This window comes from Scatophagus argus, chromosome 20 (assembly GCF_020382885.2).
Source record: "Scatophagus argus isolate fScaArg1 chromosome 20, fScaArg1.pri, whole genome shotgun sequence".
NCBI lineage: Eukaryota > Metazoa > Chordata > Actinopteri > Scatophagidae > Scatophagus > Scatophagus argus.
This window is the reverse complement of record NC_058512.1, coordinates 687,135-710,570: the sequence shown is the minus strand read 5'-3', so window position 1 is coordinate 710,570 and position 23,436 is coordinate 687,135. Positions and strand designations below refer to the sequence as shown.

At 51.8% G+C, this 23,436-nt stretch overlaps 5 protein-coding genes across 8 annotated transcripts; 4 read left to right on the top strand and 1 right to left on the bottom strand.

The window, feature by feature from the left end:
• The first annotated feature begins 172 nt into the window (after positions 1-172).
• LOC124051647 (caspase-3-like) lies at positions 173-2,015 on the top strand. Its single transcript, XM_046375221.1, has 4 exons — positions 173-448; positions 1,165-1,328; positions 1,414-1,543; positions 1,627-2,015. Exons 1-4 carry the CDS (start codon positions 253-255, stop codon positions 1,902-1,904), a joined length of 768 nt encoding a protein of 255 aa, XP_046231177.1. The 5' UTR covers positions 173-252; the 3' UTR covers positions 1,905-2,015.
• Positions 2,016-2,069: 54 nt separating this feature from the next.
• LOC124051648 (tumor necrosis factor-like) lies at positions 2,070-4,606 on the top strand. Its single transcript, XM_046375222.1, has 4 exons — positions 2,070-3,429; positions 3,528-3,609; positions 3,680-3,733; positions 3,858-4,606. The coding sequence occupies exons 1-4, from the start codon at positions 3,241-3,243 to the stop codon at positions 4,253-4,255; spliced, it is 723 nt and encodes a 240-aa protein (XP_046231178.1). The 5' UTR covers positions 2,070-3,240; the 3' UTR covers positions 4,256-4,606.
• Positions 4,607-4,908: 302 nt separating this feature from the next.
• Positions 4,909-7,990, bottom strand: LOC124051646 (caspase-3-like). Its single transcript, XM_046375220.1, has 6 exons — positions 7,888-7,990; positions 6,941-7,201; positions 6,493-6,839; positions 5,613-5,776; positions 5,398-5,527; positions 4,909-5,314 (listed from the first exon to the last, which is right to left on the bottom strand). The coding sequence occupies exons 3-6, from the start codon at positions 6,686-6,688 to the stop codon at positions 5,037-5,039; spliced, it is 768 nt and encodes a 255-aa protein (XP_046231176.1). The 5' UTR covers positions 6,689-6,839; positions 6,941-7,201; positions 7,888-7,990; the 3' UTR covers positions 4,909-5,036.
• A 73-nt stretch (positions 7,991-8,063) lies between these two features.
• Positions 8,064-11,982, top strand: dusp11 (dual specificity phosphatase 11 (RNA/RNP complex 1-interacting)). Its single transcript, XM_046375515.1, has 9 exons — positions 8,064-8,452; positions 8,870-8,945; positions 9,021-9,152; positions 9,226-9,349; positions 10,007-10,067; positions 10,140-10,186; positions 10,269-10,344; positions 10,803-10,913; positions 11,206-11,982. Exons 1-9 carry the CDS (start codon positions 8,415-8,417, stop codon positions 11,600-11,602), a joined length of 1,062 nt encoding a protein of 353 aa, XP_046231471.1. The 5' UTR covers positions 8,064-8,414; the 3' UTR covers positions 11,603-11,982.
• Positions 11,983-12,117: 135 nt separating this feature from the next.
• On the top strand, positions 12,118-18,196 carry atp6v1b2 (ATPase H+ transporting V1 subunit B2). 4 transcript variants are annotated; one of them, XM_046375511.1, is made up of 14 exons: positions 12,118-12,472; positions 12,981-13,036; positions 13,156-13,254; positions 13,537-13,630; positions 13,795-13,872; positions 14,044-14,183; positions 14,586-14,687; positions 14,864-14,961; positions 15,375-15,498; positions 15,587-15,737; positions 15,816-15,898; positions 16,421-16,525; positions 16,624-16,753; positions 16,986-18,196. In XM_046375511.1, exons 1-14 carry the CDS (start codon positions 12,310-12,312, stop codon positions 17,120-17,122), a joined length of 1,560 nt encoding a protein of 519 aa, XP_046231467.1. In that variant the 5' UTR covers positions 12,118-12,309; the 3' UTR covers positions 17,123-18,196. The 4 variants fall into 4 exon arrangements, with proteins under 4 accessions (XP_046231467.1, XP_046231470.1, XP_046231468.1 ...); XM_046375512.1 differs by lacking the exon at positions 12,118-12,472 and adding an exon at positions 12,485-12,561; XM_046375514.1 differs by lacking the exons at positions 16,421-16,525; positions 16,624-16,753.
• The last annotated feature ends 5,240 nt before the right edge of the window (positions 18,197-23,436 follow it).

The window sequence follows — 23,436 nt, the reverse complement described above, 5'->3', positions numbered from 1 at the left end:
CTCAGTGACGTAAACACACCGGATCTAACTTCCTGTTTCAGTCCATAGGGGGAAACCCATTTATGTTCATCCAGGTGTGACTGATAGTGTGTCTGCACCTTCACAGGTTGGACTTATTGGGGGGCGGAGACAGAGACACAGAGAGACATAACGGACACACACAGCACAGGAACACACACTGAGTGAGCAGAGGAGTCGAACACAAGAAGAAGAAGAAGAAGAAGAAGAAGGATCCCACAGTTCAGAGGACAGATGGACCACAGCGGGAAGTGTAACAGGGCAGTGCTGGTCTCCGTGGGACAGTTTGACCCCGAGGTGAGGCTGAGGAGGAGGCCTGGAGCCAAGAGGGACACCAAGAGCCTCCACCGCACCCTCAGCAACCTGGGCTTCCAGGTGGACATCCACAACGACCTGAGAAGTGAGGAGATCTATGAGCTGTTTCTGAAAGGTACCACACACACACACACTCACACACTCTCTCTCTTTTGCTGGGATCTCCATCCGCTTTGTGTCTGTTAGCTGCTCGCCCTGCTGAGCTCCGCTTCACTCAGAGCTCAGACGAGCTCTGAATGTTTTCAGAAGTCCAGGACTCTGGTCCCACAGGCAGCCTCACCGGCCTCTCTGGTCAACCTGCCGAGTCAATCCCAGCACGCACCGATGGACTCGTGTCCCGCAGCAGGTCACGGTCAGCAGGGCCGCAGCCAGGGTTTTAGAAACCCTGTGGGGGCCCAGAGAAGAGGCCCTCGGGGGCCCCGACTGTGGAAGCAAAGTTTTACACCAAAGCATTCAAGGCTTTCAGGTTCCACATCAGACTTTCCTGTTTGGAGTCGGCTGAGTCCTCAACTTCCAGACTAATTAACAAAGTACAGCCTGACTGTTCAGGCTGTTATCACTGACAGATAAAGTGCAGCGCGGTCACGAAGCGGACGTGATCATTGGTTATGTAATCACCTCTGAGCGTCACAGAGAACTGAAGCCGTCCCACTGAACGTTAACTGTGTTGTGTGAGCGTGAACACACGCTCTTCACACTCTGTCCTGCGTGCATACCTGCTGTACTCCACCTTTTCATGTGTCTTTGTCTTTCTGCACGCGGACTAATAAAGACCGACTGAAGCGTGTAATCATCTGAGCGTGTGCGTGTCGGTGTGTGTTTGTGTCGCAGAGAGCCGGCGGCCCGTGAAGGACTGTTTTCTGGCCGTCTTGTCGTCTCACGGGGACGAGGGCCACGTGTTCGGAGCTGATGGGGAACCCGTCCGCCTGTCACGGATCTTCACGTGTTTTGACAACGACTGCATGGAGAAGAAGGCCAAGCTGTTCCTCATACAGGTGGGCAGCGGGAGGAGTCCGCCGGCCGACTTTTGACTTCAGGACGCGTCTCACCGAGCGCTTTGTCTCTCTGCTGTGTGTGCAGGCCTGCCGGGGAGACGGTCTGGATGACGGCGTGGAGGTGGATTCGGCCGCTGAGACCGGCGCAGAGTGCAGCCTTTCGCAGCCTCTCTCAGTTCCTGTAGACACAGCTGTGATGTACGCCACAGCACCAGGTACGTCAGAGCCAACAGCTCAGCGAAAAGTCCTCGTGTTGGACGCCACATCAACCTGTCCTCTGTGTAAACCCTCTCCTCAGGTTACGGAGCTTTCACGGGCCCCCTCGGCTCGGTCTTCCTCCAGACCTTCTGCACTTTATTGCAGGAGGAAGGCGGTTGGAAGCTGGAGCTGACTCGCCTGATGACCCGCCTCTCCCACAGAGTGGCCTACACCTTCCAGGCCAAAGGCGGCGTCCTGGCCGGGAAGAAACAGATGCCGTGCCTGCTGACACGACTGACCAGAGACGTGTTCCCGTTCGTCGAGCCGGGGAAGGCCGGCGGGGGGGCGGGGCTCTCGGCCACGTCCCTGGTCTGCTGACGTGTTGTGCTGGTGTTGTACAGAACTGTGATTAGACTGTAACATGTCCACGTGAGAAATGTTCTTTATTTATTCCTGCATTTGTTATTAAAGACAGAGCGTCAAAAAATGTCTCAGTCTTTATTGTCTCACGATGACACATGCTCGTTTAGGTCTGTTTGTGGCTAATTACTGCCACGCCATTTTAGGAAAGATTAGATCTAACAAATAAAATTACAGAGAAGGGAGGGAATAACCAAATAAAATCTGATTATTGTTCCAGAAACGCTTTCTGTCGCTGAGCTTCTTCTTGTTAAAGTTTATTTTCAGGTGTCGGTAGGCGTCACGGTCCAACAGCTTGTGAACCTTGAACTCGGACATGTTGGACTGAGTTTCTGTTTCCTTCAGAGAGCAACCAGCCAACATTCACGCCCAGCACACGACGGCTCGTTTGTGTCTCCAACACATCACGCCATAAGGAAACTCAGCTCAGGCCTCCTGCTTACACCAACAGATAATTTCGTTTTGGAATTTGAAAAATGAATGTCAGCTTCTTCAGAAAACCCACTGCGTGCGTGATGTGAGATCACAGTAAACTGCTCACTTTTCCGACTCGCCTCTGATTGTACCAGCAGATATCAGAACAGAACGTCTGACTTCCTGTCTGCTGCAGCTTCACAAAGCCACCTTCATTTGGTGTTCGAGGTCTCAAGCTGCCAGCGTCCATCCTGAAAAGTAAAATGAATTCAGAAGACCTCACACAAATCAACTTTAACCCAAAAATTAAAGAAGGTGTGGACTGGAAAATGTGGTTAACATCTACAGAGACGTAAAGGAAGTGGAAAGTCAGACTGTACATGTGGTTTTGCCGTTTGCTGATTTTTCAGATACGTTTCGACATTCGTTCAGTGTGTACAGATGAGTGCAGATTGATAAGCCTCCAAAGCTTCTCAGTTATTCTGTAACTTCAGCAGGCTTCATATGAGCAGCAGCTGCTTTATGTTTGGCGTCTCGGACCTCAGAGGGTTTTCAGCGGGCTGCGACCTCGTGGGTCAAAGTCCAGCACCGCGGGAGCAAATGTTTTCTCCGTCACTCGTGTAGTCCAGACATGAATCAGCCAGCGTTCGTTTGAGGTGCGTGTGATGAAGACAACAGTGAGCACAGCCGTCACATTACAGCCAGTGCACCACATTACGTAGTTCCCATGTGAAGAGTCACAGAGGAAACACTTTGCTCTGACGCTGCACCTGCGGAGCCTCCACCCTCCGGCCCATTCAAACACAAGAGCAACACGACGGGAGGAGCCTCCCACAGAGCTCTGAAGGCGAGTGCAGTGAACATCTGAGCTGTGTGCACTATGGCGGAGTACATGTTGGCACCAGGGGACGGGGAGACGGACCGCAAGGGGAGGGTGGAGGTTCTGAGGGAAAGGAAGTCCTCTACAGGGTGGGTGTGCAGGGTGTCCGGGGCCCTTCTCTGTGTGGCCCTCTGTGTCGGAGCCATTCGCCTCTTTGCTTGGTACTGGAGTGGAAGGCCAGAAGTGACGGTAACGAGGAGCTTCAATCAGAAATCCTCATGATTAAAAATTGTATTTTTCAACCCAGAAATCCGGACTGTGTTCTCGTCTCTTTTCTGTCCTCACAGACACAAGCAGAGCACCACAATCAAACGGAAACCGAAGCTGCTGAGAACATCACCGATTATTCACCTCCTTTACAGCATCACGGTGGGATTTATTTTGGTTTTGTTTTGCTGTGTTTTGTGGATTAAGCTCACATTCGTCTTCTTCTCCTCAGAGTCCAACTCCAGGCTGAGCTTCAGCAGCAGAGACAAAGCAGCCATCCACTTAGGTGAGTCACCCCCATTCGATCCGGCATCAGCGTCTCAGCTCCTGCTTCTCGAGTTTGTCGGTCACGAGCACTGAAAGGAAGTTGTTGCAATCAGTTGCTATTCGTTTGCTTCTTCTTGCTGCAGTTCCAATCACATCCCAACTGGATGAGAAGCTGGAGTGGACAGCTGATCTTTCCCAGGCGTTTTCTCAGGGTGGTTTAATCCTGGAAAACAACACCATCGTGATCCTTCAAACGGGCGCCTACTTCGTGTACAGCCAGGCGGCGTTCACGCCCTCCTGCAGCTCAGGGCCCTCACGTCTCAGCTACAGAATCCTGTGCTTGTCCTTAAGTTATTCTAGAGTGATCGTGCTGATGGACACAGTGAAGTCGGTGTGCACTGCTGAGGACGGATTGGACTCCTCTTACCTGGGTGCAGTGTTCCACCTGCAGAAGGGGGACAGACTCTTCGTGGAAACCAACTACTTTATGTGGCTTGTGACACACTCGACCAAGACGTTTTTTGGTGCATTTAAAGTTTAAGATGACTCATTGATGCTAACACAGTCACTTCTGCTCTGCTTTCTTTTCTGTTTAGAAACATTAAGTGTGTTTTGTTTTGTTTTATCAGAGTTAAAACTTGTAGCCAAAGCTGCTGTGCTGATTTTTAAAAAGCCTATAAATGAAGGCCACAGCACGCAGTCAGTGTTCATGAAATCCACAAAGTTCATTTCCTGCCTTTGTAAAATATTTTTCAAAATATTTTATTTTTTGCATGGATTTTCTAACAGGAATGTAAGTGTAAAGGTTAATGGATCTTATATTTACACAGAACTTGACAAATGAAATGTAAAATGAATAATGAATAACCAATAATAAAATGTTTTCAGATCACTTCTGTATATTCATTCTGGTTTTCCACTTTTTAACACATCTGAAAGTAATGAAAGACAGGACAGTGTTTGACGCCGGCCGCAGTACGGCAACACCAGTCGGACAGAACACACAAACAGGTTCAAGTTTATTGATGAATGTGTCTTGTCTCATCAAGTCATAAATTTGCAAAAGTTATTTGTTGGAACACAACTTAGAAACCCAATTCCTACACTTTTTTTATATTTTAGATCTAATCTTTCCTAAAATGGCGTGGCAGTAATTAGCCACAAACAGACCTAAACGAGCATGTGTCATCGTGAGACAATAAAGACTGAGACATTTTTTGACGCTCTGTCTTTAATAACAAATGCAGGAATAAATAAAGAACATTTCTCACGTGGACATGTTACAGTCTAATCACAGTTCTGTACAACACCAGCACAACACGTCAGCAGACCAGGGACGTGGCCGAGAGCCCCGCCCCCCCGCCGGCCTTCCCCGGCTCGACGAACGGGAACACGTCTCTGGTCAGTCGTGTCAGCAGGCACGGCATCTGTTTCTTCCCGGCCAGGACGCCGCCTTTGGCCTGGAAGGTGTAGGCCACTCTGTGGGAGAGGCGGGTCATCAGGCGAGTCAGCTCCAGCTTCCAACCGCCTTCCTCCTGCAATAAAGTGCAGAAGGTCTGGAGGAAGACCGAGCCGAGGGGGCCCGTGAAAGCTCCGTAACCTGAGGAGAGGGTTTACACAGAGGACAGGTTGATGTGGCGTCCAACACGAGGACTTTTCGCTGAGCTGTTGGCTCTGACGTACCTGGTGCTGTGGCGTACATCACAGCTGTGTCTACAGGAACTGAGAGAGGCTGCGAAAGGCTGCACTCTGCGCCGGTCTCAGCGGCCGAATCCACCTCCACGCCGTCATCCAGACCGTCTCCCCGGCAGGCCTGCACACACAGCAGAGAGACAAAGCGCTCGGTGAGACGCGTCCTGAAGTCAAAAGTCGGCCGGCGGACTCCTCCCGCTGCCCACCTGTATGAGGAACAGCTTGGCCTTCTTCTCCATGCAGTCGTTGTCAAAACACGTGAAGATCCGTGACAGGCGGACGGGTTCCCCATCAGCTCCGAACACGTGGCCCTCGTCCCCGTGAGACGACAAGACGGCCAGAAAACAGTCCTTCACGGGCCGCCGGCTCTCTGCGACACAAACACACACCGACACGCACACGCTCAGATGATTACACGCTTCAGTCGGTCTTTATTAGTCCGCGTGCAGAAAGACAAAGACACATGAAAAGGTGGAGTACAGCAGGTATGCACGCAGGACAGAGTGTGAAGAGCGTGTGTTCACGCTCACACAACACAGTTAACGTTCAGTGGGACGGCTTCAGTTCTCTGTGACGCTCAGAGGTGATTACATAACCAATGATCACGTCCGCTTCGTGACCGCGCTGCACTTTATCTGTCAGTGATAACAGCCTGAACAGTCAGGCTGTACTTTGTTAATTAGTCTGGAAGTTGAGGACTCAGCCGACTCCAAACAGGAAAGTCTGATGTGGAACCTGAAAGCCTTGAATGCTTTGGTGTAAAACTTTGCTTCCACAGTCGGGGCCCCCGAGGGCCTCTTCTCTGGGCCTCCACAGGGTTTCTAAAACCCTGGCTGCGGCCCTGCTGACCGTGACCTGCTGCGGGACACGAGTCCATCGGTGCGTGCTGGGATTGACTCGGCAGGTTGACCAGAGAGGCCGGTGAGGCTGCCTGTGGGACCAGAGTCCTGGACTTCTGAAAACATTCAGAGCTCGTCTGAGCTCTGAGTGAAGCGGAGCTCAGCAGGGCGAGCAGCTAACAGACACAAAGCGGATGGAGATCCCAGCAAAAGAGAGAGAGTGTGTGAGTGTGTGTGTGTGTGGTACCTTTCAGAAACAGCTCATAGATCTCCTCACTTCTCAGGTCGTTGTGGATGTCCACCTGGAAGCCCAGGTTGCTGAGGGTGCGGTGGAGGCTCTTGGTGTCCCTCTTGGCTCCAGGCCTCCTCCTCAGCCTCACCTCGGGGTCAAACTGTCCCACGGAGACCAGCACTGCCCTGTTACACTTCCCGCTGTGGTCCATCTGTCCTCTGAACTGTGGGATCCTTCTTCTTCTTCTTCTTCTTCTTCTTGTGTTCGACTCCTCTGCTCACTCAGTGACGTCTGTGTTCCTGTGCTGTGTGTGTCCGTTATGTCTCTCTGTGTCTCTGTCTCCGCCCCCCAATAAGTCCAACCTGTGAAGGTGCAGACACACTATCAGTCACACCTGGATGAACATAAATGGGTTTCCCCCTATGGGCTGAAACAGGAAGTTAGATCCGGTGTGTTAGCTAACCTTTTCTCGCATGTGCTGGGAAACAGTGTGTGCAGTCGCTCTGCCGTCTCCTCCAGGTGTGTCCAGGTGAGTCATTGCTCGTCTACACACCATAAAAACAACGAGCTGCAGGCGAGGAGGAAATTCCAGTCTTGCAGTCTGAGGAAAGTTCATGCAGAAGGCCTCGTGATGGAGGGTCAGGTGGAGTTTGAAGTCAGTCACTGTTGGTCAGTTTTTAAAGAACAGGACTTCTTGCAGTCGCACATAAGAATAAAAATGACCCTGAAAAGGAGAATCATGTGACAGAACGAGTCCCGCAGCCTGCAGTGAATTTCCACCACACGACACACAAACAAAGTAAATCTGTCATGACAAGTAGAGCAGAAGTATTGCAGAGTACTGAGAGACAGAGTACTCCGTGCAGTAATCAGAACTGCTCAGAGCTGAAAGTGAAGTACAAGTACAATATTGTGAACAAGTGAAAGTACAGCAGTAAACTATTCCTGATTTACAAGTATGTATTATCAGTAAAATGTACTGAAAGTATCACAAGTAGAAGTACATCTAATGCTGAAAAATTCCCCTGCGAGTATTTTGCTGTCACGTGTCACTGATGTGTTTGTGTGTGATGAGTGTGAGTGTGTGTGAGGTGGAGCTGAAGTCCACAGCAGCTGCAACACTTTCTGCATTTCCTTCAGCGTCTCAGAGACTGTTTGTATTGGAACCTTTTAAACATTAAACTGACCCCACAACATTCAGCAAAATGTAGTAAAATCTTGATTTGACATCATTTTGTAAATCCTTTTGTAAACTCACAGTTTGTTGTGTAGGCAACATTAATGAGCTTTTCCATTAATGCTGTGACACTCTGACATGCTGGTGCCTGTTAGAAGCTGAGAAGCTGATCAGAATGACATGAATGTACAATCTTCATAACACTCTGGTGATAAACCAAATGCCCTTTTCACCTTGAAAAGTATTTCTGGCAGAGGTCACGTGTGGCTCACAGGTCACAGGAAGAGGGGCTCCCTAAGCGTCTGAGCGCAGTCACTGTAGCTCGTTCCTGATTGGAGGAGCCGTCGGGTACACTCGGTGTCCTCCTGGCGTACGAGCCAACACAACATTCTGTGGCAGCTGCGTCGCCGGCCACCAGGGGGCGGTCACGCGCGCTTGGACGGCGTGTGGTGACGTCGTCAACATGCGCCTGCGGTCGGGGGCAGTTAGCCGCTGTCCACGAAAGCCCGGCAGCTTGTAGTGTGGGCACCGCTGCTCTCAGATCGTTTGTAGCATTTTTTTGTTTTGAGAAATGATTAGAAATACTTGTACGTGTACGTTTAGTCAGCGTGTACAGGGCAGTAAGTATAAGCAGTTGTAGAAGTACCCGGCTAGCAGCAGGCTACCTGCTCTGCGGTCACACGTGGGGACGTTTTAATGTTTGGTTTGTTCCGAGCAGCGAAGGGAAAGCAGGAAGAAACAGCTGCGGGAGACCCTGAAGATGTCCCGACACAGGAAGAAAAGCGGAGTGCCGGACAGGTAGGCTTCACGTCAACAACGTTCAGCTGAGGACTGAAACCTTGCCAGGTGTGCAGAGTGCAGGTGAGCCATGAAAGTCACGTCGCTGCTGTGTGGGATCAGTTCAATATGCAGACTGGAAGAAACTTGATCCTCAGATGGAGTTTGGGCTGGAAAGGCCCAAAAGTCAGCAGGTTCACCGCAATGACATCACATGAATCAAAGCAGGACCGGGAGCTCAGTGCGTCACCTTGTTGTCCCTGAAACTTCAGAAAATCTGAACCCAAAGTAAAGTAAAACAGTAAAGCTAAAAATAAGAACCAATAGAAGTGATCCACACAGCAGCTTGTCCCTGGCGTCTCGGGTGACTCAGTCCACGGTGACTACAGGATGGCGGCCTGTTGGTTTTAAAGCCGTGCGATGTTTTCTGGCCGGCAGGTGGGAGGACTACAAAGCTGTGGGGAGGCGACTGGACGGGACGCGCTTCGTCGCCTTCAAAGTGCCCCTGAAGCAGGTCAGCAGCTGCAGCCGTCTGGTTTGGTGTGGGGTGAGGGTGTGCGGGCCGCTGATCGCAGTCTGTTCTCTTTAGTCTCTCAGCCGTCAGCTTCCGAGTTCGGAGGCGTTTGGCCACTGGCAGCTGCTGGACGCTTTGAGCGAAGAAAAGCAGGAGCTTGGCTTGGTAATCGACCTGACGTTCACCACACGCTACTACAGCCTGCAGGTAACCTCGCTCGGGTCTTACTGGGTTTCCCGTGTAGACGGACGTCAGCTGACGTCTGCTGTCGTGTGCGCAGGATGTCCCTGAGTCGCTGCTGGTTGTGAAGATCCTCACAGCTGGTCACGCGGTTCCCAGCGACCGCACCATCCTGAGCTTCAAACGCGCCGTGCGGAGGTTCCTGCGAGACAACGCCGATAACGGTGAGACAACCCCGAGCTGCTGATGAAGATGATGTGTTAGTCAGTGAGGAACATGTCAGGAACCGTCATGTGACCGTGTAGTTTCCTCAGGCTGCCTCGCTGGAGTCTCGGCGAGCCGGCGCTAATGTCCGCCGTCAGGCAGCTCGGCCAGCAGCATCTCTCTTTGCCCCGAGTTTCGCCTTCCTGGCTACAAACGGTCAGCACCTTCTGCTGAAGCTGAACGCAGCCTGACAGGAAGATTCACGAAACATAACGCAACAAAACACACACACACACACACACACTAATCATGACAACGTTTCACCCAAATGTCTAACAGGGTGAAATGATGAAATGAAGACTTTTTCTCTCCAGAAGGTCAAAGGTCAGCTTCACTGTGACATCATGATGTTTCCTGTCCATCATTCAGGGCAAACTGGGACCAGATTCCACATGCGCTCACATGTGGTGAGTCTGGTCCTGCGTGTCCCCCTCAGGGTCGCTGGTTTGATGAGCTCTCTGTCAGTCTGTGTGATGTTCAGTACAAATCACTTTCTGTCCCCGTTTGACCCTCCTCAGCTCCTGTAGTGCAGGCCATCTGAAACCTGATGAGCACACGCACACACAAACACGCTTTGCTTTTACACGCACACGTTAAAACTGTGGTTTCCTTTCCAGACAAGCTGATCGGCGTCCACTGCACCCACGGTCTGAATCGAACCGGCTACCTGATCTGCAGGTGTGTTCGGCACGAAGCGCACACTTTGTCCTGTGGCTGTGACGCCGCCTAACCGCTGTGTCTGTCCTGCAGGTATCTGATTGACGTCGACGGGATGGATCCTGAGGCGGCTGTGGAGCGTGAGTGCCGGCGTCCTCGTGTCTTACTTTGGTGTGCGTCGGCCGCATCTCTGAATGAACGTGAATGTTGTTTTGTTCTCAGTGTTCAACCTGGCGCGCGGTCACGCCATAGAAAGGCAGAACTACCTGGACGACCTGCAGCATGGACCGAAGAGGAGGTGAGACAGAGACGGTCGTCCTCACTGAGAACACGTCCAGACTTTAGTGTTTGTTTGACGTCCGACCTCTGCTTCCTGTCTCAGAAGTTTACGGCTCACCTTTAACCTTCTTCATCCTGCTACGTGTCTGTAAATCTCCATGCAGCCAAACATTTCACCAGTAACACAACGCCGTGTTAGCCTAGCTTAGCATCGAAAAACGATCTGTCCTCCTCCGCCCAGCAGCTCCTGTCCCCTGAGTGACAGTCCCTCCCTGTACTGTCTGTGAGCCAGAGCTCGAGGGTGACCCCTGCTGGACAAGGTGGTGTCTTAACGTTAGCACAATATTAACATTAACAGTAACTGCTGCAGGTCAGCGAGGGCAGAAATGTGTGAATATTATCTGAAGTCTGTGCTCCAGTTTGATGGGACTATCGATGGCGCTTATCGATTCGTCTCCTGTGATGGTTTTGGAACAGTAACGAGGGGATGGACGAGTGCGAGCAGGAGCCAATGAGAGGCCGCGCTGCACGTCGGCCCGACAGCAGGGAGGAGAGACGACCTCACTTCGGCGACTCGTGGTACCTCAGGTAGGAGGAGAAACGGCCCGTGGGAGGACGAGCTGTGATGGCCGCGGGGGGTTTGTGTCTGTGCTTCACGGCTGATCTGCGAGGGTTTCTTCACTGCCGTCCGTCCTGACGGTTGTGCTCGTGTGGTGCTTAAAGTTTGGGGCTTTTGTCTGGATTGGGGTAGCAGCACATAAATATTATTTGTTAATAAAAATGAGTCGAGGAGCTTCCGACTCCTTCTGTCCTGTTTCTGCTGCTTGCCGTCTCCTGTGGGCACGTTGGACAGACTGGTCTTCTTGTCTCTCTGTCTCAGATCTGGAACAGACCACCGCTCACATCCGTACCGTCCGCTCAACGGCCTCCTTCCCTCTCCGCCACTACTGCCTCCGCCTCCTTACTGTCCCCCGATGGGAGCCCACGTCCACCACCCGTACCGATGGCCCCCCTCACACCCGGACGGTCAGTGGAGGAGACCCCCCCGCTCAGAGGACAGCAGGTCCGGATATCCTCCAGCAGAGCCGGACTGGAGTCTGGCCTCCCACTGGCAGGAGGATCGAAGGAGAGCTCCTCGTCCCCCGCCTCCCATCCCCTGCTACTCTCCGCGCTGGACCAATGAGTCCAGCGGCCGTGACGCACCGGAGGAGGACTGGGACAGACACGGGATGAGACACAGAAACAGATTCACAGAGAGAGAAAGACCAAGATGGTGAAGTTCTTTTGTTGTGTCTCCGTGTGTCCCGTTCTGATTCATCGGCTAGTTGATGGACACTTCAAGGACAGCTTTATGTCTTCCTCTGGTGTCCAGAAGCACACAGAAAAGTTAGCTAACACTCAGGTTCACTTTGTTTCTGTTGGACTCTTTGTACGATCGATTATTCACTCAGCTGATCACTTTGTATCTCCAAAATGATGTTTTCAGATGTCTGAGAAGCAAAATGTGAACTTGGACGTGTTGTTTGGAAGCTGACTGATAATCAGTGGATGTCCAAAGTGACAGTATCATGTTCTGTTGGTCCTCTGTGTCCTGGTGTGCCTGTCAAACCCACTTTAATGAACTTTTACAGAGTGGGATTAAACGAACTGTAAATCATCTCTGACATCTCGACTGATTTCATTACCTGACGGATGTGAAGCTCACTTCCTTAAGCCCACGTGACAGCAGAAGCCAGGTGCGGTATGGCTCAGGTTATTCAAACGTCACAGATTTCTCATTAAGATCAGTTCAGAGGTTTGATCCCGTCGGTTAATCTGAATGTTCTTTCCATTGTGTTTAGTCACACTTTTACAATTTAAAAAAAATTAATGAGCAAATAAATAAATAAACGTTCAGCCTCCCCCATGATGCGGCTGGTGTGTCCATCGCGCATGCGCCGAGGCTGCCCGTCACGACTCGGATGCTGCCGCTGCGGGTGTCGACATGGCGATGAAGGCGCTCAGAGGGATGATGAACGGGGCCATGAGTGAGCTGTCCTCGGCCGTCAGCGGGAACAGGACTCCGGCCGCCGCTCCGGCCGCCGCCGCCGCCTCCCGGGAGCATGTGATGGCCGTGAAGCGGGATTACATCTCCCAGCCCCGCCTCAGTGAGTCCGCCTCAGTCCGGAGTCACGACGCGTGTCTCCTATGCGTCATTTCAAAGCCGTTAACGTGTTGAGCTCTCAGCTTCGCTGGTGTGAGTGTTTGTGTTCCTCTGTTGGGATGTTTGGTAGATTATGCTGGGCTTTGACCAAACAGAGACGTTGCGGTCCCATTTGTCATGATGTTCTGACGCTGACGGCTCGGCTCGGCTCGGCTCGGCGGGTCCTCAGCCCTGCAGCCGCTGAGCTGGAGGCTTGTGGTTCTGTGGGACCTGAATGAGGCGCTTTGTGTGGTTTCTACACGTCCAGAGGCTGAAGGACACTCAGTCCAGCGTGCTGTTAGACAGAGAAGCAAATCCTCACACTGGATGAAGTGATAAATTAATGCTGGTTCATTTCCTGTCTGTGGACAAATGGGCTCAGCTCTGTTTGAATAAATCCGCCCATCAGCCACCTGTGCAGGTACGCTGACAGAGTCCCTTCAGGTTATCACTCTGCTGTTCTTCGTCCTCAGCCTATAAAACCGTGTCGGGAGTCAACGGTCCGCTGGTGATTTTGGACCAAGTGAAGGTGAGGACGACCTCGATGACTGAGCTGTCACAGTGCAGATCAAACGTTTGTCCTGCTAAATGATCCGACTGTCCTTCGAGGACATGAATGAACGCACTCTGAGTGTCCCTCTCCAACAGTTCCCCAGGTACGCAGAGATCGTCCACCTCACGCTGCCGGACGGCACCAAGCGGAGCGGCCAGGTGCTGGAGGTCACCGGCTCCAAAGCCGTGGTCCAGGTACGACTGGACAGACTGTGATGACATCCAGGCTGGCCTCAGGATGGACGGCACCTTGTCCCAGACTTTGGTCTGTGACCAGTTCCCCGTGGGTGGAGCTGCATGCCTGCAGACTGGGGCTCTTGTTCTGTGACGTCATTTATTTTTATTGATCAGAGAGTAAAAGTGAAATCCTAACAGAGAAAATACTTCTGTCTTTAAGCTGTCCATCATTACAGGTGTGTGTGTCCTGATAGTCCTCTGATGGACTGTCGTGTCCCTGCTCCACTCTGCCCCCTGCAGGTGTTTGAGGGGACTTCAGGTATCGATGCCAAGAAGACCAGCTGTGAGTTTACAGGAGACATCTTGCGGACGCCTGTCTCTGAGGACATGCTGGGTACGACACACAACACCATAACCATGTTGCACTGATTCAGGTCCAGACTGAGACCACTTCAGCTCTGCAGCCTTCCATAAATCCGTGACAGTCCAAAACTGTATGTGTGTGTGTGTGTGTGTGTGCGCGCGCATGTGTTTGTGTTTGCATGCGTGTGTTTGCAGGCCGTGTCTTTAATGGATCTGGTAAACCTATTGACAGAGGACCAGCAGTCCTGGCTGAAGACTTCTTGGATATCATGGGTGCGTTTGTGCTCTGAAGCGCACACACACACACACACACACACACACACACACACAGACAGTCAAGCTGCAGTTAGCTTCAGTAAATGCAGAATAACAAAATGTTGACGTCTGCTGCCAACCTGCAGATGTGGTTATGGCAGCCGAGCTTTAACTCCTCCCCCTCTGCAGGTCAGCCTATAAACCCTCAGTGTCGAATCTACCCTGAAGAGATGATCCAGACCGGAATATCAGCCATCGACGGCATGAACAGCATCGCCAGAGGGCAGAAAATCCCCATCTTCTCTGCTGCAGGGCTGCCACACAATGAGGCAGGCACACACACACACACACACACACACACACACACACAGGGAGTTTGTTTCCTGACTGAAACGTTCTGTGTGCCGCCGCCTGAGGGCTGAATCCTGATTAGATTTCATTAATTTATCGTGTCACTTCCCTTTAACTTCTTCCTTTAATCAACATATATATAAAGTATTCACAGTAGAAGTATTATATAAGGTATCCTCAGTACTTAGTATGCAGTAAAATGTCCCCTGTGACTGCTGTCCTGCTGCATCTGATCTGTGATGAGCTGATGGTGTCCCACACTCATCAGGACTGCAGGTGATGGCTGAGGTTTACAGGTAAAGTACACATGTGTACATGAGTACACCACTTGAGTAAATGTATTTGGTTACACGGAAATCTTTGTTCCCGCTGCTCGTCAGATCGCGGCTCAGATCTGCCGCCAGGCCGGTTTGGTGAGGAAGTCCAAAGACGTGATGGACTACAGCGAGGACAACTTCGCCATCGTGTTTGCAGCCATGGGGGTGAGAACAAATTCACAAGTGGTTTACGTCTCGTTACGACAAACTCATGACTTTGTACACGTTTCAGATTTCACTGAGTTTCATGAAGTGACGGCGGTGGGGGGAAAGCGTTAAACCTGCGCTGAGCGTGCTGGCCTGTGCTCCACAGTGACCTGCAGTCTCTCCTCCTGCTGCAGGTCAACATGGAGACGGCCAGGTTCTTTAAGTCTGACTTCGAGGAGAACGGCTCCATGGACAACGTCTGCCTGTTCCTCAACCTGGCCAACGACCCCACGTACGTGTGACCTGCACAGAAACACGAGCGGGCGGCGAAAGTGAAGGATGATGAAGCGCCGCTTGCGTTCATCATCAGCTGCGGCGGAGAGTCTGATCAAACAAAGATTAGTTATCGAAATACTGAAAACAGATTGTGGCGTTTTGGAGATGTTTCAGACAGATTTGGCACACGGGACGCTTTGGTCCACTTCTGCCTCGTAAAACCCGAGAACCCTCACGTATCAGCTTCAGATGTGGTGGACACGAGAAAATATTAAGTTCCTGAGTGACTGGGTTTTGTAAGTCAGATGTCTGGAGGCTCACTGAGAGGTTTTGGTCACTCATCACTCATTTCAGGAAGCCTCAGGTTCATCAGCCAGAAGAGGGTCTCATGTGACTAATGCAGGTTTTGAACTTCCTTCTGCATTGCAGCATCGAGCGAATCATCACGCCGCGTTTAGCTCTGACATCAGCGGAGTACCTGGCCTATCAGTGTGAGAAGCACGTCCTCGTCATCCTCACCGATATGAGCTCCTACGCGGAGGCTCTGCGAGAGGTCAGACGCTCTTTCAGTCCATCTGTTCTCGAATGACTGCAGGAAATGTGAAGTAAATTGTGCATTTACTCAGCCGTGTGCCACTCAGGTGTCGGCGGCCCGAGAGGAAGTGCCGGGCCGGCGAGGGTTCCCCGGTTACATGTACACGGACTTGGCCACCATCTACGAGAGAGCCGGCAGGGTGGAGGGACGTAACGGCTCCATCACTCAGATCCCGATCCTCACGATGCCCAACGACGGTACGCACACGCCCGACCGCGAGCTCGTGATGCTCGCACCGCAGCGCCATTGACACGCTGTGTTCTTGTGTCCCGCAGACATCACTCATCCCATTCCTGACCTGACCGGATACATCACAGAGGGACAGATCTACGTGGACAGACAGCTCCACAACAGACAGGTAACAGACCGTGTTCCTGTCCGTTATGACGCATGTGAGTCACATGACTTTGTTCGTGAATCTGACTCGACAAAATGATTTGTTTGTTTTGCTGGTCTTGACTTGGGGTCTGACTTGGACCTTGTTGGTTTGGAAGTGGGACTTAACTTGGGATTTGGCTCAGGGGACATTTGTCTTGACTTGGGACGTAGATTATTCAGTCCCTTTGGTTTTGAGACCTTCACACACACACACACACACACACACACACGAAAGCGTTTCCTGCTGTGGATCCTGACTCCTGAGTTAAGTGTGTGTGGTGCCTCCTGTTCAGGTGCCATTAAGTCCTCAACGTTTGGCAAACATTTCATTGAGATTCTGATTTGTAAGCCTTAAAGACCAAAAAAGAAGCCAAAGGCCTCCACCGTTGGAGGCTTCTTGTGAGAATGGAGTCGGCTCCTGATGGGATCCCTGAGGAGGCGGCACTCGGTGTGGTTTGTGCTCGTTTCTCCTCACCCATCGTGTTGTGTCGTCGTGGTTTAGATCTACCCTCCCATCAACGTGCTGCCGTCTCTCTCACGTCTGATGAAGTCCGCCATCGGGGAGGGGATGACCCGCAGAGACCACTCGGACGTCTCCAACCAGCTCGTGAGTTCTCATACACACACACTTCACACACGCTTGCCGTTCTGAGCACGCTCTGAGCGTCTGTGTGTGTGTGTGTGTGTGTGTGCGCGTGCGTGCAGTATGCGTGCTACGCCATAGGAAAGGACGTCCAGGCCATGAAGGCCGTGGTGGGGGAGGAGGCTCTGACAGCTGACGATCTGCTCTATCTGGAGTTCCTGACCAAGTTTGAGAAAAACTTCATCTCCCAAGGTGCAGTGGGGCGGCGTTTGTCTGGCATTTAAACACTCAAGGAGTTCAGAAATCTGATGTTTTGTCAGTCAGCTAACAGGCAGCTTGTGTCATCACGTCATGTGACAACATTTCACAGTTTGAAGCTACTGACAGCACATGATGACATAATAATGTAGTGTAGGCCACCGAAGAACACGTCAGTGGGCGAACATGAAGCTGCCGTGTTGATGTGTTGTGTTTACCTGTCCAGGTGCCTACGAGAACCGCAGCGTGTTTGAGACCCTGGACATCGGATGGCAGCTCATGAGGATCTTCCCCAAAGAGATGCTGAAGAGGATCCCTCAGAGCACCTTAGCCGAGTTCTACCCGCGAGAAGCCAAACACTGAGGTGTTTCAGTGAACCCTCACGGCGTACATACAGTAAAGTGTTGTGCCGTCACATGCTGTAACCGTCCTGACATTCACGTGGCCTCGACAACACGCCATTTCTGCTTCAACAAACCGGAAACATGCAGAGGAAGCGCCGACGTACGCAGACGTTTGTATGTGTTCGCAGTGTGAATGTGAAGAGTGTCGAGAACCAAGTCGCCGTGTGGGCGATCAGTTAGCAAACGAGTCCAGAAATAAATCGAATCCCAGCAGCTTTTCACACCAGTCAGGCCGTTGGACGTTTTGCCCAAAATGTCTGACTGTTCCTTTAAAGGCATCCCACAGGGGAGAGGAGAGTGTGATGTCACAGCGCACTGCAGTCCGCCTGTGTGTCACTGCAGTGCGCTGAGAAGGTAAACCACCAGAGGTCAGTAGAAACAAGCTTTTCAGGGCAGGATGAGTAACTTTTTAATATCGTTTTCAAGCTTCAAAACTTGCTGTGATCGAGCGTCACGACCGCCGACTGAAGCTCTCGCCTCGTGTTTATTCTCTGAAGGCTGAAGTGAAGCTTCGGCCGGAGTCAACATTTCTGTGTGTAAACGCGCCGCGGCTAACGAGACGTCTCACCTGAGTGAACTTTAGAGGTTTGATGACAGGCGCGTGAGCTCATTAAAGAGTTTTCTGTTGGCGGTCAGCGCACACTTCCTGTCCTTGTTCTTGCCACACGATCGCGACACTTTGACACCCCGTCGTGTTCTGCGGTGAGCTACGCGGCCTGTTCGGATCAAGTGCTGTCGGTGTTAGAGGAGGAAGACGAAGTGACGACGTGCATGTGGAGGCTGAAAGTGAACCTTCATTCCTTCGGTGTTTGATGTCCGTGTTCTTCTCTTTACATCCTTTTATTCTCGCGCCAAAAGCCTCGAGTGTTTTCTGTGTCTGTGTTGTGGACTTTGAGCGTCGACGCGTTTCTGTTCCAGCTGTGTGTGCATGTTGACCTGCTGGATGTTTTAATGGGCTTGCATGCACTGAATGTTTCCTGTTGGTGCCTCATGTATCATCTGAAATAAAAGCTGCTGCTGTGTCCTTATTCCACATCTGCTGCAGGACTCATGTGTTATTTACATTCAATGTCCACAATGAAGTACATGCAGTCCATCATGAGCAGGTTCACCACGTGCGACTGAAGCGCCTCGAGAAGCCGATCAGAAGCCCACAAAACGGACCCTGTTGTCAGGTGAACCCGTGATGAAAATAACGCTCAGTTACCCAGTTGTATTGATTGCAAAAGGATCTTTGCCTGATTGATTTTTTCCACATGTTTGGATGTTCTGTTCAGTTCAAGAACTTCAGAGGAGTCGGAGAACCTCTGCTGCTCCGCTGACACAATAAGTTTAACTTTCACTTTTGATTATTTCATATCCATTTTGAAAATGAACCAAAATCTGATGTGACAGGTTTTGACAGAGCGGACTGAAAGTAATGAATGTCAAACATCCATTCATACATTTATAAATCACTGACACCAGCAGTAATTTATGCACAGTTTAGTTTGTGGATACCAGAAACCTGAAGGTAAACTACAGCAGGAGGTCAAGTCGCTTTCCATCCAGAGAATCAAAGTTTGCTGTGCTTCACCTACAGACGTGTCTGTGGAGGTTCTCAGTCATCCAGGTCATATCCACTCTAAGAGTTAAAGCAAGGCAAGTCTGGTGGGGAACAAATACATACCCCTCAGTGGGTGTGACTAAGTGAAACTAATCAAAACACAGGATCTGATAGTCCTGCAGTTTGCCGGCAAATTTTTCACCTACAGACCAGCACTCCTGCAGGTGGCCACTGGGTGGCGCTGTTGGCCTGTGAGTTTCACCGTCTGTCAGTGTGATAAAATGAACTGGAATTTGACTGCACATTCAGTCGAGATGCTTGTCCAAACACCGCCAGGTCAACCGCAGTCAGGGTGGTCTCTCCAGAGCAGCTCTGTGGCCTGCAGGTAAACCCAAACGCTGGTCACGAAGCTGCTGTTCGTCTGTCCGGATGCGATTTCTCCTGACAAACCTCAGGCTGAGCTGCGGGCCCTTCAGTCAAGTGGTTCCCAACCAGAGGGGTTGGGCCCCTGCAGAGGGCCACCTGATACACCTGAGGGGTCGTCACATGACGGGGTGGCAGAAAAACGTTAAACTTCACGCCTGTGAAGTCAACATGGACTCCAGCGCTGGTTTCATGTGTGAATGTGGACGTTCTCACTCATCACCCGACATTTTCTTCATCCATGCTGAAAAAACACGTGAGACGGCCGGCCGAGCGGATCCGTTTGTGGGATGTGATTGGTCAGAGCAGCTGGATGAAGGGACTGTAACAGGATCAGAGCAGCATCACTGTTCACTGGAACAAACTCCCCTGCAGCTGAACTCAGATCAGTGCCAGCATCTTCAGCTTGCTTCACTGCAGCGAGCTGATGTCTGTCTGTCCTCCTGCCTGTCCTTCCATCTGTGCCCATGTCTCTCCTTCCGTCTGTCCCCCTGTCTCTCTCTTCTCCTGTCTGTTCCCCCTGCCTGTCTCTCCTCCCATCTGTCCCCCTGCCTGTTCTCCTGCCTGTCTCTCCTCCCGTCTGTCTCTTCTCCCGTCTGTCCCCCTGCCTGTCTCTCCTCCCATCTGTCCCCCTGCCTGTCTCTCCTCCCGTCTGTCTCTCCCTCCGTCTGTCCCCCTGTCTCTCTCTCCTCCTGTCTGTTCCCCCTGCCTGTCTCTCCTCCCGTCTGTCCCCCTGCCTGTTCTCCTGCCTGTCTCTCCTCCCGTCTGTCTCTTCTCCCGTCTGTCCCCCTGCCTGTTTCTCCTCCCGTCTGTCCCCCTGCCTGTCTCTCCTCCCGTCTGTCCCCCCGTCTGTCCCCCTGCCTGTCTCTCCTCCCGTCTGTCTCTTCTCCCGTCTGTCCCCCTGCCTGTTTCTCCTCCCGTCTGTCCCCCTGCCTGTCTCTCCTCCCGTCTGTCCCCCCGTCTGTCCCCCTGCCTGTCCCCCTGTCTGCGTGTCCCGGGGTAAAGCTCAGTCTCAGTGGGAGCTGCATGTAAATCAGTTTTGCTGCCGAGGAGCTCACAGACCTGTCAGGTGGCATTTTAAGAGGCTGAGTGTGTGTTCACACCCTGTGGAGTCACACACACACACACACACTCTCTCTCTCTCTCTCTCTCTCTGTCTCTCTCTCTCTTTCTCTCTGTCTCTCTCTGTCTCTCCTGCTGGTTAAACTGGTCACTTGTGGAGATAATTCGACTTGTCTGATCATCATGAAATAATTCTGACTCAGATGAGACGTTCGAGGAGCTTCTGAAGTGTCAGGGAGAAGCCCAGCAAACTCCTCTTGATCTGTAACAACTGACCTCCTTCATGTCATCCTCCTCCCCCCCTCCTCCCCCTCTCGTCCTCCCCCTCTCTCCTCCTCCTCTCCTCCCCCTCTCCTCCTCCATCTCTCCTCCCCCTCTCCTCCTCTCCCCCTCCATCTCTCCTCTCCTCTCCTCCTCCTCTCCTCCTCCATCTCTCCTCCCCCTCTCGTCCTCCCCCTCTCTCCTCCTCCTCTCCTCCTCCATCTCTCCTCCTCCTCTCCCCCTCCATCTCTCCTCTCCTCTCCTCCTCTCCCCCTCCATCTCTCCTCTCCTCTCCTCCTCCTCTCCTCCCCCTCTCCTCCTCCATCTCTCCTCCCCCTCTCCTCCTCTCCCCCTCCATCTCTCCTCTCCTCCTCCTCTCCCCCTCCATCTCTCCTCTCCTCTCCTCCTCCTCTCCTCCCCCTCTCCTCCTCCATCTCTCCTCCCCCTCTCCTCCTCTCCCCCTCCATCTCTCCTCTCCTCTCCTCCTCCTCTCCTCCTCCATCTCTCCTCCCCCTCTCCTCCATCTCTCCTCCTCCTCTCCTCCTCCATCTCTCCCCCTCCATCTCTCCTCTCCTCTCCTCCTCCTCTCCTCCTCCATCTCTCCTCCCCCTCCTCCTCTCCTCCCCCTCTCCTCCTCCTCTCCTCTTCTCCTCCCCCTCTCTCCTCCCCCTCTCCTCCTCTCCTCCTCCATCTCTCCTCCCCCTCTCCTCCTCCTCTCCTCCTCCATCTCTCCCCCTCCATCTCTCCTCTCCTCTCCTCCTCCTCTCCTCCTCCATCTCTCCTCCCCCTCCTCCTCTCCTCCCCCTCTCCTCCTCCTCTCCTCTTCTCCTCCCCCTCTCTCCTCCCCCTCTCTCCTCCCCCTCTCCTCCTCTCCTCCTCCATCTCTCCTCCCCCTCTCCTCCTCTCCTCCTCCTCCATCTCTCCTCCCCCTCCTCCTCTCCTCCCCCTCTCCTCCTCTCTTGTCCTCCCTTCCTGTTGACATGAATGTGAGTGGACGAGTGTGAACCTGTGATGTTGATGGATGCTGGCAGGTATGTGGCGCCTCTGTCTCTGTGCACCGCTTTGATTGCTCACAGTGACTGGTCCTGTGTGTCCCACAGTGTGTGTGTGTGCGTGTGTGTGTGTGTGTGTGCACAGGAAGCTGTCTGTGGCTGTTTGCAGACAGACAGGTCCCGTTGAAGCTTTCAGGGGCCTTAAACTTGTGCGTGTCTTGTTTTTGACTCATTGGTTTGCTTTGAGAGTTTTCGTCTTGATTTCACTGCAGCCTGGAAGAATCTGACGCTTTTTCAAAATGTCAAGCCGGAACGAATTGAAACCAAGACGTGATTCACTCAGATTAACCAGCCAACACGTGTTCACAACGTGTTTACATGGCGATACGATCAAATACGTGCGTTAATGTGCGTTAATACGACATTTCTTCACCCCGACACTCGGCTCACAATTTCTATCATTAATGAAACTGATATGAGTCATCGAATCTAATCAGATCTGAAGGAGAATCACGTGAATCCGTGTGATAATAACAACAGGAAGTTGACACGGTCAGGCCGTGCAGTTAACTGGAAGCTCGTTAACGGCAAACAAAATGTCTTTAGATCAGATCGCTGTGGGTGGTGACGTCAGGTCACATGACCTCCTCATAAATGTCCACGTGTGTTCACAGGAAAAGATGCAGGCTGTGTGAGCCAATCAGGACCCACATGTGATTTAACAATCGGAAAGATTTTCATTTAAAGTGCAGACAAAGGGGCCATCTGCTCCACCACCTCCACCTCCACCACCTCCTCTGCATCCTCCGCCTCCTCCCCTCGGCTCACATGCATGTTGCAGGAGGGTCATGTGATCCGTCTGAAGTCGCACATTTCACAGACTTTAACAAACGACTGAGAGGAGTCTGAGACGTGAGGACGTAAAATGTAAAACCGAGCCAAGAACTTAACTTTGCTTTCAGATGTTTCTGGCTGTTGGTCAGGACACACCCTAAGACTGCATTATTTATACTTATTTACTATGTGTGTGTGTGTGTGTGTGTGTGTGTGTGTCCACGTGCGTCCACATGTGTGTGCGTGTGTGTGTGCGTCCACATGTGTGTGTGTGTCCACGTGCGTCCACATGTGTGTGCGTGTGTGTGTGCGTCCACATGTGTGTGTGTGTCTACGTGCGTGTGTGTGTCCACGTGCGTCCACATGTGTGTGTGTGTCCACGTGCGTCCACATGTGTGTGTGTGTGTGCAGGGCAGCAACAGCCAACATGCATGAATGTATTTTTTCTGTGTGGGTTCATATTAATTTTCCACAAAACAGGGCCAAAGAACCTTTTAATTAGACTCAAACTGGGACTCTCATCCATTTTGTAATTCAGTATCACTCTTAATTATCTGTGGCATTATCATTCCAATAGAGCCGCTGTGTGTGTGTGTGTGTGTGTGTGTGTGTGTGTCTGTGAATCAACACACGCTTCCTGAGCAGCAGCAGAATTATTCATGAGCTGTCACAGTGGATTCCCAACCGCACAACACACAAATAATTGAAATAACAATGTTAAAGTACTCACGCATGCACACTCACATTAACGCGAGTGAGAAGCACACACACACACACACACACACACACACACACACACACACACACACACACACACACACACACACACACTCTGTGGTAACTGTGTAAACAGTATCCAGAAAGACTAACAGCACTAACAAGCACTAATATTGTGTTAAAGGAACAGTTCACCTCAAAATGAAAACTTCCTCCCCCGTCGTGCTGTTGGTCCGTCAGCTGTGGGGACGTCTGCCTCCTCTGCAGCGTAATGGAACCAGATGACAACAGCAACCGTCCAGGAGTCCAACCCAAGACAATCCACAGAGTTTATTGTGAGCAGCTTGTTGTAGGAACTGTTTTCTGTGCGTGTCATCACTCGGCAGGTGTGTGTGTGTGTGTGTGTGTGTGTGTGTGTGTGTGTGTGTGTGTGTGATT